This window comes from Protopterus annectens, chromosome 11.part0 (genome assembly GCF_019279795.1).
Source record: "Protopterus annectens isolate FY-2018-M chromosome 11.part0, PAN1.0, whole genome shotgun sequence".
In the NCBI taxonomy this organism is placed as follows: Eukaryota; Metazoa; Chordata; order Ceratodontiformes; family Protopteridae; genus Protopterus; species Protopterus annectens.
The window spans coordinates 1,335,283,372-1,335,296,918 of record NC_056745.1 but is presented as its reverse complement, the minus strand read 5'-3'; the positions used below and the strand labels follow the sequence as shown (position 1 = coordinate 1,335,296,918).

The following is a 13,547-nucleotide window of genomic DNA, read 5'->3' as shown; positions in this document are numbered from 1 at the left end:
GAACAGCAGAGGGATCATCATGTGCCAGAAAGACTGCATTCTAACAGACTATTGTATTGCTTGACTAAGCTAAGCCAACTTGTAGAGGCAGTCAACAATGCCGTGCTGTTCCACCTAAGAGCAGTTATTTCTAACTGTAGTAAGCAGTCATCCTGCTGCAGAGCTTGTCTGTGGCAGTGTGTGCACACCTGTTCATGCACTGTCTATAGCAGTGCATGAACAGGTAGGAGTGCTTCATCCTGAACTTCATTCTTCCTCAACACTTCTACAAAGAATCTGCACCCCAGTTATCATACAGATCCACATTACATAGTACAAGGTGATAAGGCAAGCCAAATTCCCTACCCACCATTTATCCTGTATGACTCACAGCCAGCTTGAAGTGTCTAGCAATCTAATGATAAAAGATACCCACCAGCCGATCTCATGTCCCCGTGGACTATGATGTTTGCGGATGACATTGTGATTGGCAGCGAGAGTACGGAGCAGGTTGAGGAGACCCCAGAGAGGCAGAGATATGCTCTAGAGAGGAGAGAAATGAAGGTCAGCAGGACTAAGACAGAATGTATGTGTGTGAATGAGAGGGAGAACAGAGGAATGGTGAGGATGGAGGGAGTAGAGTTGGCGAAGGTGGATGAGTTTAAATACTTGCGATCAACAGTTCAGAGTAATGGTGAGTGTGGAAGAAAGGTGAAGAAGAGAGTACAGGCAGGGTGGAGTGGGTACAGAAGAGTGTCAGGAGTGATTTATGACAGAAGGGTACCAGTAAGAGTGAAAGGGAAGGCCTACAAGATGGTAGTGAGACCAGCTATGTTGTATGGGTTGGAGACAGTGGCACTGACAAAAAAACAGGTATCAGAGCTGGAGGTGGCAGAGTTAAAGATGTTAAGATTTGCATTGGGTGTGACAAGGATGGACAGGATTAGAGGTTCGGTTCAGGTTGGACAGTCTGGAGACAAAGCCAGAGAGGCGAGATTGTGTTGGTTTGGACATGTGCTGAGGACGGATGCTGGGTATATTGGGAGAAGGATACTAAGGATGGAGCTACCAGGTAAGAAGAAAAGAGGAAGGCCTAAGATAAGGTTTAAGGATGTGATGAGAGAGCACATGCAGGTGGTTAGTGTGACAGACCAAGATGCAGAGGACAGGAAGAAATGGAAACAGAGGATCTGCTGTGGCGACCCCTAACAGGAGCAGCTGAAAGAAAAAGAAGATCTCATGTCAGGTAGCCTATGGCTGATTTCATTTTCTTTTGTTTGTTTCCTCTTTATTAAGGCAGCAGGTGTAGATGTGTAGGAATACACATCAAGTAGTCACATTTTTTTCTTTTTCTTTGTTCAGTGATAATGTGCCATACAGAAGCAACATAGGAATGGGACAACATTACTTAAACTTTTCTCTTCAGGAGATGACTACAACTTGCAACAGTCAGAATATCTGTCAACCTAAACTGGTTTTCATACTGTGGTTATTAGCCCTGTGCAAAGTTTAATACAGATGACATCATGCATCCATGAAATGTTATCTGTACACCTGTAAATGACAGCTAAATGTACATGCGGATAGTTTTGTAATGTATTGATGGCCTTCACATGCAAAATATTTCATAGAAAGTGGCTAAAGTCAAGGATCACTATGCCCCTGCAATACAAAATCTGCAGATATTGCTATATTTATTCTCGCTTATCCTTTCTGCACTATAGCCCCAGGGCAGCTACCAGAACTTTATACTAATCATTTTGGACACTTTCTATGAAGAAATGCTTCCTTGCATCAGTGTTTTCTACCCATTTCTTTCTCTGTAACATGTTCTAACATGGAAAGAAAATCCTAAAAACTTCTAGGCAATAGTAACCTGATTGTGCCTCTTATCTATATAATGAAGTTCCTCTGTGAGCCTTGTTTCCTAGGAGTACACCCACTGCTGTATAACAATCTCTTCTCATCAGGCTTTTAGCTCACAGCCAGCGGGTTACCTTTCTTTAAACTACATCCAGCATCATTATGTATGGAACTGCATCCTGTATATCTGGGTACAGTAATGTAAACAAGGCCTCAGCTATGACCTGTGCCATGATATGGTCACCATTCTTTTCTGCTTCTAGCATTCGTGTGCATCTGTTGCAGTATCTTCCTGCTTCTTCCATGGTGCCAGTACACTGCTTACCCGCTCTCAGATCCTCAGATACATTAAGCCGTAGCTCTCAACTACTCAGGGACAAATCTCACCAGAATCAGGACAAATTCAGAAATAATTAGGGATATGTTTAAAATATTGGTGCTATTAACCTGAAACATTAATACAATAAGGGAATGTGAATTAATATACATTTTCTGAAGTAAAATAAGTCTATAATTCTTATTGTTGTCATTCTTTATTAAGTGTAATTGACCATCTTTTCTTCTAAAGTCATACGTTTTAGGTGGGATTAAGAGGGACAAAACTAAAATTTGAGTCAAAATCAGGGACAGCTGAGAGGTATACACTAAGCCACAGTTCCCTTTACAGGTTATCAGTTGTCTGTTCCCTCAGGCCTCTTTACTGCTTCACGATCCTGTGTATCCCTTCTCACTGAGTAATCCTGCTTTGAGACTTATTCCCCAATTGCTTAATTTTGCATTTTCCCCTGTATCTTGCCAAATTTCAGACCATGCCTGCATGTTTCTTCTTATTTTCTCCATCATTCCTGCTGCATAACTCCTGTCAGTAGACCATAGTGTCACATACAGAAAGTCTCATCTTTCCTCTGTGCCCGAAACAGTATCTGCTATAAAGGCAATACATGTGCTACCAAAATGATTACCCTGCACTTCTGAGTTCAGCTTTCAGCTCCATGACTAAGAGCATTCATGGCCCTGTTTCCTTTTTGCGCATTTAGCCCAACATCATTTTTGAGTGCATTCCAGTATTGCCCTACAAACACAATGGGTTAACGTTTAACACTCAAGTTACTTCTGTTATGCTTCTAAGAAAGTCTCCACAAGGTCAGCGAAGTATGAAATCCTACAAATTATCCCGTCACCATTGACTTTACTGCAGTTTAAAATATTTTCATGTGCAGAGATTTTTAGCTGTTCTCTTGGTTGGTAGGTTACATATTAAAAATGGCAAAAGTGTGCACATACAAAGTTTAAACAAAGCAGGCAAACTTATTAGATAATTTAGTATTTGCTATAGTTCTCTGTTTGTAGATTCTGGTTCTAGCATAAAGAAGTGCTCACTTGTGTCAGGCATAAATTAGTAGATTGCTTACATCTGTTGGTCATAGAAATTAATTTAACACTGCAACAAGTGCAGATAGAAAAAGTACAGTTGTGTAACTAAACTTACCCATAACAGTAGATGTCTGAATAATCACTGCTGCAGTAGCCTAAGCTACATGGGTTTATATCCTGCCAAGGATAAAACAGCTGGCAGCTTTCAAAGCTTCAAGACACCTTCCAGACAACCAAACTGTCAGGCACCTCAAACCAAGTTGTCAAAAAGACGAGTTTGGGCACCAAGCTCTTCAGAGCTTTCCTGTCACCAGAGAGAGAGAGAGAGATTAAGCCCTGAAAGGGCAATGCTAGGGACAACAACAAAAAAATATGTCCACACTCTGGCATAAAAAAACTCACCAAAATACAAAGTGAATGAAGAGAGGGAATGGCTACAGCAGCAGTGGTCATTCAAGCATCTACTGTTATGGCAAGTTTACTTACACAACTGAACAATGTTCATTATATGGATCTCTGCTGTAATAGCCTTAGCTCTATGGGTAGCTTACCCTGCCTTACTACATTTGGGAGTTGGAAGGAAAAGAGTTCAGGATCCCCTGGAGAATGGAAACATTTAATTCTGTGATAATAGTACCCGAGTTGTCTGTGGGCATCAAAAGTATGGAGTATCCTTTATCTCATTCTTAGGTTCAGGAATGAAAATAGGGACATGTATAGTTTGACTTAAAGTAAATGTGGATACCACGTAGGCATAAAACAAGGATTAGTTCTCAAATAAACTCCATCTCTGTGGAAAATGAGATAGGGTTGGCTCACTATAAGAGATTGCAACTCAGCTACTCTTTCTGCAGAGGTCAGAACAATCAGTAAAACTGTTTTCCATGTTAAGAACCTCAAGTTAGCCAGGTTAGCTGGTTCAGATGGATCAAGTGTTAACTTCTCTAACACAAAATTAAGATCTTAAGGAAGGACCACCGGTTTATTTGGAGATCTCTTGTGCAAAACCCCTTAAAAAAACATTTTGAGATTAGACTGTATTGAAAGAGGAGGATCCATGGGCAGATATGCTAAAATGACTGATAAAAGAACCTTGATAGAGGAATAAGAAAGGTCATAGGATATTAACTCACACAAGTATGGTAAAAGCAGAGATCACCTAGCCCTGAATGGTTGCTGGTTATGTTGTTGGCACAAGCTAGAAAAACTTCTGTTTGCTAATACTTGATTTTCTTAGTTGCAGGCTTTCCTGCTTCCATTAGTACCTACTGGACTTCCTCAGTAAACAGGTGTCTAAAAGGACTTAAGACCCTATTATCCAGGCAGTCAATTGAACTTGATTGATATCATGGTGAATGAAACACCCCTGTTCTTGTAGGAATAGATACAATCTATAAGGAAGCTTGTAGTAGTTGCCACTGGCCATTTTCCAAAGAAGGGAGAACCATAGTTACCTGAGCCAGAAGTGATCACCACAGTTCCTTCTGAATCTTTAGGCATACCCCTGGATATTAGCAGAAAGGGTGGAAAACCATACAGGGGCATTCTTGTCCAAGGAAAAGAAGAGAAAAGAAAGAAAAAAAAAAGAAAAGGCATCTTTCTTCCAGGCTTTCTTGCATGCAGTCCTGGAACAGAATCTTGGCAGTTGATTGTTCAGAGAGGAGGCAAAGAGGTCTACTTGAGTGAATCCTGCAGATGAATCGGTTCTTGGAAGAACCCCTTATCTAGTTTCTATTTGTGAGAGTCTGCCCTGGTCCTGCTCAGCTTGTCTGCCACACATTTTGCTCTGACAGAATGCAGGATGCCTGTAGAATGAGATTATGCTGTGAAGCTATATCCCAAGCTAATATGGCTAGTCTGCAAACGGGGTACAGCCTGGGTATTGTCTGCAATATCTTGAAGAGGTCCCAGGGACCAAAGAAGATTCAGAGAGTTGAGTGCCTTGATCAAGGCAAGCATCTCTTTCATATTCATGTGCTTGCATCTGTTCTTGGTGTCCCACACACCCTGAAATTTTATTGTTCCTGAAACTGCTCCCCAAGCAAAATCTGAGGTGTCTGTAATGACTGACTGCTTTAGAAGAGGGAGGGTGAAGGGGAGATCTGGATTTAAGGTATCTTCACTAAATGTTTCTTTCCTGACAAACCCCAGCAGTGGGATTTGAAAAGACAAAGGGTGTTGATGCTGGGACCAAGAGACTTCAGATACCACTGTATATTTCTTGTGTGGAGTCTTGCCAGGGGTATCATGAGAATCATAGAAGCCATTAGACCCAAAGTCTTGAGATATTCCCTAGCAGTGACCAAATTTTGAGTGGAAAACCTTAGAAATAGATATAGATATATATCTATTTTATTTTCCTGTGGATGAAAAGCTCTTTGAATTGAGATATCTAGTTGACATCTCAAGAACACAATATTGTGTAAAGGAGTCAAGAAAGGCTTTTGAATGTTTTCTTGTAATCCCTGCTTGTTTAAGAGATCTGTCACCCAAGGGAGAGATTACTGTCACTGAAAAAGACTTTGCAAAGATAAGCAAGTTATCTAAATATGGAAAAATGTGGAGAGCCTGTAGCCTGCATTGAGCTATCAATACAACTAGACACTTTGTGAACACTCTTGGTGCAGTGGATATTCCACATGGTAAGGCAGAGAACTGATAATGTGAGCGAGACACACCAAACCTTAAGAAACATCTGAAGTCTGAAGGAATAGGGTATGTTGATAAACACCTTTTAAGTCTAGTGTCAGGAAATTTGAAAGAGGGAAAAAGACAGCAAGTTGTGAAGTGACATAATTTTGAATTGGTGCACTATCACAAGCAGTTTTAGGAAAGAAGGGTCTAGAACAGGTCTCCAAGCACTTTCTTTCTTTGGTACTAAGAACATCCTTGAATAAAAATCCTTCCCTGCCTGGGAAGGAGTAACTGATTCTATCACTCCTTGGAACAGAATGTAATGAAGAACCAGAGGAAATAATTTCATCTAGAGGATGAGGAATGGCACCTTGGAAAGGAGTAATTTCCTCCCACTACCAACTGTACCCTAGATGATGTGATCTTTGAAACCCATTTGTCCAAAACTATCTGTTGTCAGAGCGAAAAATGGAGAGTCATACTTTCCTGGAAGAATAAATGGGCCATAGTGGCAGGAGGTCACAAGGCCTCATGAATAGTCAGTCATACTAGTTAGACTGTCCTTAGCTTTGCGAGGGTTGTGGCTTCTTTGTAGACCCCCCCCCCTTGCCATTTCTTCTTAAATGTCTGTTTACCTGTATTTTGTTGAGACTGTTTATTCTGCTTTTTTGCCAAAACTGGATGAGAAGAAAAATAATTCCTTAGAAAATCTGGAAAAGGAGGGCTGAAAAGTCTTAGAGATTCCCTGGATCAAATTACCTATTTCATCACACTTTTTGATCAACACTGCAGCAGAGCCAACAACTGCCAACAACTAAAGCTTTATCCTAAGGGGAATTTGAAATCTTATTGTAACATTATCTATGAGATTCTGAGAATGCAGCCACACAAACCTCCTCAAAACAGTACCAGTGGCCACAGCCATGGAAGAAGTATCAACAGAGTCATAAGGCTACACTGCAAACCAGGAGTAATGACTTGCAAAATAGAAGAAGCTAAATTAATCAAAACTGACTTTCCTCACAAGAAGAAACTGCAGATAAAACATTCCTCATACTTTGGCAATTAAAACAAACTTTAATATACAAGTCTAAACTCAAAATTCTGAAAATCAAAGTTGAAAAAAGTATATACTTTTTCCAATACTTATCAATAATTTTCCCATTTATCAGAAGGAGTAGGACTGGAATTAGCTAAGTGCTTAGCAGCAGTGGGATCAACTCAAGCTATAGCTGCTGGGTTGGGTTTGGGGATAGTGTTTGAAAGCTTAAAAGACTGTGGACATTTAAGCATCCTATCTGCCTTTTAGGGCAGCAGGCTATCAGGAAACCTTTCGGCAGTAACACACATCCTCTAAAGCAGACAGAACAGGAGGAATGGGTATGGGTTCTGGAAATTCTTTCTGTAACGACTCATAGTATTTTCTGAGGAACTAAGAAACCTCAGTGTCTTCCCACTGAACAGTGGCACATTCTTGCAATAGTCTCAGAGGAAGAGAAACCCCCAAAGGGAGAGTCAGAAACTGAGCTCTTCTACGAGTCTGAATCAAAAATCTAAGGAGAAAACCCTGTATCTGTCCCCCTTCATCTTCCTGTTCAGATTGAGAATTTTGAATCTCTCCAGGAAAAGAGGTATCCCTCTTTCTTTTACCAGAAACTACTTTACAAGAAGGATCAATAACCTGAATTAAACCCTGAGCCAGACCCAGTCAACTACTCCTGTCTAAGGAAATTTGAGGAGGAATAGACACATACTTAGTCGTGTGTTTCTTTTTGACAGGAAAAATGGCACCAACTGTGTTAGTAATAGCAGCAGAAGCTTCCCAAGGGAAAAGGGAATCCTTCCCTGTTCCATCTCCCAGGACCAACAAGAGTGGCTCTCCTTTGCCCACTGAGGGAACCCCAGCAGCCACAGAGGAAATGGCTAACCCCTGATCCATAGGAGCTGTTGGTGCTATACCAGACCGATCTGGGGTAAAAGATGAGTGGTCTGAGGTGCAACAAATGGTCACAGCAGAGTCATCCACTGGCAGCTGAGGCAAATTACTAGCCTGCTGTGGTGACAAAGGCTGTTTGCTTAAATTTTTCTTTTTGTGGCTGGAAGAAGGACTGAATGGATGACCAGTAGTTTGTTCCATGGTCAAGCAGAAAATGGTACCTCATTCCCAGGGAAGACAAGCAGCAGATGCCGGTAAAAACTACAAGTCTTTAAAAGTTACTTTTTTCACAGAAAAACATGGTAAAAAGCACTTTAAAGCACCCTACCAGTTGCAAAAATGTAAAATAAATACAATTTCTCTGCAGAACATATTTTCTTTACAGAACTTTTAAACTGACAGGAAGAAAGAGCACTCCTGTTTAAAAGTACATTACAGTCTTATGACAGTCCATTAAAACACAAAACTCCTAACTTTAAAATAACTTAACACAAACAATGTTAACAAAATGGAAGGTTTCCCCCAAAGGCAACTTCTCTGCCCAGCAAAGGAACATCACCAATTCAAGTGGCAAGCGTCCTTAGAGGAGCAGACTTTTCAGCAGTAATAAAGCTCTAAAGGGCTTGGTGCCCAAATGTGTCTTTTAGTCAACTTAGCTGAAGCTGACTGACAGTTTGGACACATAGAAGGTGCCCCGAAGCTTTGGAAGCTATCCGACTGTTATTTCCTTGGCAAGATCTAACCCGAACAGCTAAGGCCAGTGCAGGAGTGATCACTATAATGAACATGTAACAGTACATATAAATCACTGTGAAGTGGGTTACCAGCTACCATTAGAATGGATAAAAGCTGTTTAATGCATATCAAATCATTCCAAGGTAGAACAGAGTGACCAGTTTATGAATGCTTCTAAATGTCTACGAATATAGCACTATAGTTACATTCAGCTTTAAAGTTAACATCTTCCTTAGATGAAGCCACACATACTTTTCTGGTACTTGAATTCTGCATGACATGTATAATTTATACTGTCAGAATATATAACAGCAGGCATGTTATTGATAGTGTTGTCTGTAATTTCTTTAAAAGGAGCTGTTATTATACTGAAAAAACACATAACTTCCTATGAAAATAGTAAAAAGCAAAAAATAAGATTAAGCATTTAAAATGCATTTTTAAACATGTGACTCCAATATGCCAGTCTGTGTGTGCAATGTTGCATTTCTTGTTAGTCGACGTATTCCTGAGCAAAGTCTGATCAGCTCCAATTGCGTGAATTTGCATTATTGATTTGCATAACAGAACCAGTGTTGATTTTGGTATAACTCTTATTATTTTTGCCTTTTTTTCTTTCAGAGTACATGACAAGGAGACTCTTGTTGTGTCTGCATCTGATGAGGAGCATCAGAAGAAATCCCAGCAGCATGCATCGAGCAGTGCCCTTCCTAAATTTGCATGGATCAGAGAGACCAGGAAGAGGAAAAGGAAAGGATTTCACAATTTTCAGTCTCTGCACAATGGTTCATTTGTGCCCCAGGAGCAAGCCCATCGACATTATGGAAGCTTACAGAGTAATCTACTTTCTACAAGAGAAAGGCTGAAGAATTCTCGCAACAGGAGACATACCCATGGCAGTTCACGTGCACACCTGATGCGTGTAGGTTGTGTTTTGGGAACCTGCCAGGTTCAGAATCTGAGCCATCGCCTCTGGCAATTAATGGGTCAGTCAGGTCGTGAAGATTCTGCTCCAGTAAATCCAAACAGTCCGCTTAGCTTTGGATGATGGTAGTGCCACTGAACACGGCAGAGTACATTGCTTTCATTCATTTCTACTTTTCATGATAGCACTAGTGTTTAGTATGAACTGCAGCACACTTGCACTGTGTTGCAAGAAACTATGATTCTTTGTTGAAGGTTTTTGGGAAGGCTTTATCATTGCAGGCCTGTGTGTTACAGTTCTGATGGTTGTGTACCTGTTGTTCTTTAAAAATAATTACTTGTAAACAGCAGAAATAAAATGTCCAGCTAGATACATTTGCCATATGGGTGATGTACCACATAATGCTAATTTTTACTCATTTTTAAGTTCTGGCAGCAGGAAAAGCAGTTAGGACACTCAAGCTATATGCAGTAAATGTAACTTTCCTTATATACAAATAGAGGTTTCTGGTATCTTCCTATGTATGTCATGCTGTTACCTACACTGCTTTGTGTTCTGCATCCCAACACCCTACCATATAGCTTTTTTGTTGATAAAATTAACTGTCTATTATTTTTTTTTGATGACTGTTGCAAAATGTATTGCCTTCCCTTCCTGTAAAGTTATTCCTGATAACTAATGCATACAAATTCACATTTATGGTACTTGTGTGCTGTAAGTTAAAATTTAGATTCAGATGTGTCCTTTTGGTCATTAGAAATATTTGTGATTGCTAGTGGATGTGGGACTACTGAGCTAAGTATTGATTCAGAAACATGCCATACTATAAAACGCAGACATTTTGCACTTCTAAGTGACAGAACTGTACGACTAAATTCAAGTGTAATTTAAGAGAATGTTCCTAGTAATGTGGGAGTACACATGTATATCAGTGCTGAATGCGCGTGACAGAGGATGCCCACACATTTACACTACATTCCACACTATCCCTGTACTAATAGTGTACTACAGTTTGTTTAACTGTAACTTGAAGCAGTTATTTGGGGAAGGGGTCTCTGTTCTAGTACTTTAACATACCAAGTTCAACTAAGGTATTCAAGTCAAAGGTCTTAGCAATAAAAACATGACATGATAATGTCTTCCCTTTGTTATAATAGGAGGCAGAATCAACACTAAGAAGTTAATAGATTCTCTGGTAAAAACATTACAATGTTTTATCACATGTACTTCAGTGTCCTTTTATACTGCACTTGGCTTTAGACTTGTTATTCTGGTAACATGTCTGCAAATATCATTATTTCTTAGTGCACTGCTGTGCCAAGTTTTTAGCTGCCATTCCACTAACAAAGCTGATAATTAGAGATAGTACATTGATTGTATGTTACTGCATTACAGCTTTAAACCAGACATAAAGTCATTACCCTGCTTAGAACATTAGACATCTTGTGATTCACTAGTGCAATGAATTATCACCACATTTGCCAAATGAGGCTTTACGTTTGGTACAAATATGTGATGAATTATTACACTAGTATTCTGTGTTACAGCATCTGCTAAAGTAGTGTAACAAATCAGAGCACAGGATTATAGTATTATGTATCTGTGTTTCAGAACAGTATTGTGAGTCAGTGCACTAGAATTTCATTCTGCCGTGTCTAAGGCACTAGTGTCCTGAAGTGGCTGTGCAGTGTTCTGAGTTAATGCACTAATGTCTTAATGAACTACAGCAGATCATTGCACTAGAGTTCAGTCTTTTGAACTAGTCTTCCTTTGTATTGAAAATATCTTGAGAGTGATTTAATAGTGAATGAAGACTGCACTAGGATTATAGAGTACTAAACACGGAACACAGGTTCTAATAAACTGAGTATAATGTGCAAATATACTTCATGGATTATTGTTCATGAAATTAACATCCTGAGTTATGAAGTAGTGAATAAAGGTTTTGCATTAAGACTAGTGTGTATTTAGCTTGGTGCGTGAGCATCTTAATGTATGTCTTGAATCACAAATTTACTAAACCATTTTACTACAGTTTAGTCTTTTTGGCCCAGTTTACAAAATATTTTTTCATGCTGATAAGCATACCTATTAACTTGTTTGTTCAAGAATTCTGGACAAAGCCAAAAATAATGAGGGGACAAAGACGTAAAATCAAACAATTTTTAAATATTACTCTAATTCGCTTAAAAAGTTAATAGAACAAATGATGTATCAACACTGATTTTTGAAAAATATGAAACTCTAATATGTGGTATTATTGTTGGACTATAATTTTCAGTAATTTACCAGAAAAATAAAAAAATTTATGAGGGACAGAGCAAAAAATATGAGCCAGAATCAGAATGTGTTCTGCATAAATCAGGGACAGCTGAGCGGCCTGCTGATGAATTACTGTATAGTCTATGTATCAGACTGTAGTTTTTTGGCTCTGAGAATAACAGTATTCTGTGGCATATATATAGAGCATATTAAGTTCAGGGAAGTGATGTCCTTCTTGATATGGCAGGAATGTGCAACTGTATAAGCTCTTTGTATCAGTATTCAGTCCCATGGTGGAAGCAGTAACAGGCAAGCTCCCAATTTGAAAATCAGTGCACTGAATCAGTGCACAGAGGGTCACATTTATGCTGTTGGCCAGTTTTCCCATTTATCCAGTAATGTAATAACAATTTCAACTAGAACTTAGTCTTAAAGACCAGGTGATGAAGAAGGACCTTTGTACTTGTACGTAAGAGTTCCATGTTTTGTTCTTTCACTTTAGGACCAGACAGGGTGAAGGACTCACTACACTGGTGCATTATTGCACACATTCAACTTAGTAACTTAAAAAGTATATAATTAATATAATTAATATTGGTTGGTCTGTGCTTTGGTGCACCTGCATGGCCAGTGTTGTATCCCTTTTCTGTTGAAATGTCAGTCAGCTGTAAAAGAAATGGGACAAACTTCCTGAATTCATTAAAACAAAGGGAATTTGACAAAGTTCTTCTCAGTTTCTTAGCCTGCAACTTCAGAGAAATTTTCTCAAGTTCATACAGCATTATGGCATGTAGCAACTTAGGTACTATGATACATTTCACCCTTATCAATCGTTATACAATTTGGTCTTTTTTAAACTGTATTGTTCACATATCTGTCTTATCTATTGCACCACGGCTTGTGATGCCCACTGTCGTGTTGAGAGTTTTGTCCATTACCATCCAAAATATATATAGCCTATCTTGAACTTTACTGTCGGTGACATCGATGAAGAGATTGGGTGGAAATGCATCCACTGACGTTAATAGATAGACCACCCTGCATGAGCAGTTGCTGCCCATTAAAGTCTATGCATGCATCCTACACTATCACTAAAATGATATCACTGAGAAATGCAATAAATTCATTTGAGGCCATAGATTAATAAAAGTTTGCAAAGCTTTTAATTAAAAAAATTGCTCAAATATATAAGGAATGATAAAGGTGGGAGACTGCATTGCAGCACTTAACTTGCCATATGCTGCAATGCAGTATTGACATGGGCAAATCACTTTAATAAAAGAGTCATAACATTTTACTGTTGTCCTGTTCGATTCTCAGCTAGAGCGTCTTCTGTGTGGAGACATGTGTGAATGGGCGTACCTTCGTTGAAGGTTGTGCGTCAGGGCTGGCAACTTGGCACGTAAAAATCTACTGCCAATCATTAGCGGACCGGAGTTCTGCTGTGGCGACCACTAACCGAGAAAAGCTGAACTAGACAAGTTTACTACATCCCTCAATGATGTCACCATGGGGATAGCATGGAATGTACCTATAAAATATTAATGGATGGACCACTACATATGCATGGTGGTCTGTTGTTTAAAGTCTATGCATATATCCTCACTTTATCCCTAAGCTGTCAGTTCAGTGAAAGTTTTGGTTATGTCAGTGGAGAAGAAAAGTAATTTTATTATCCGCAGTGGTGGTGCTGCGGTAGCATTGTCGCCTCACAGTAAGACGCTGTCCGGTTCGATTCTTGGCTAGAGCGTCCTCTGCGAGGAGACATGTGTGAATGGGCGTACTTTCGTTAAAGGTTGTGCATCAGGGCTGGTAACTCGGCACGTAAAAATCAACTAC

The 13,547-nt window shown here is 39.5% G+C and overlaps 1 protein-coding gene across 2 annotated transcripts in view; it reads left to right on the top strand.

The window, feature by feature from the left end:
* ADM2 (adrenomedullin 2) overlaps window positions 1-11,402 on the top strand; it is a 461,499-nt gene extending 450,097 nt beyond the window's left edge. For both annotated transcript variants that reach the window (XM_044088654.1, XM_044088655.1), the window contains one exon: window positions 9,143-11,402. In XM_044088654.1, coding sequence (XP_043944589.1) covers window positions 9,143-9,569 — 427 coding nt within the window. In that variant the 3' untranslated portion in view covers window positions 9,570-11,402. The remainder of the gene's footprint in view (window positions 1-9,142) is intronic.
* The last annotated feature ends 2,145 nt before the right edge of the window (window positions 11,403-13,547 follow it).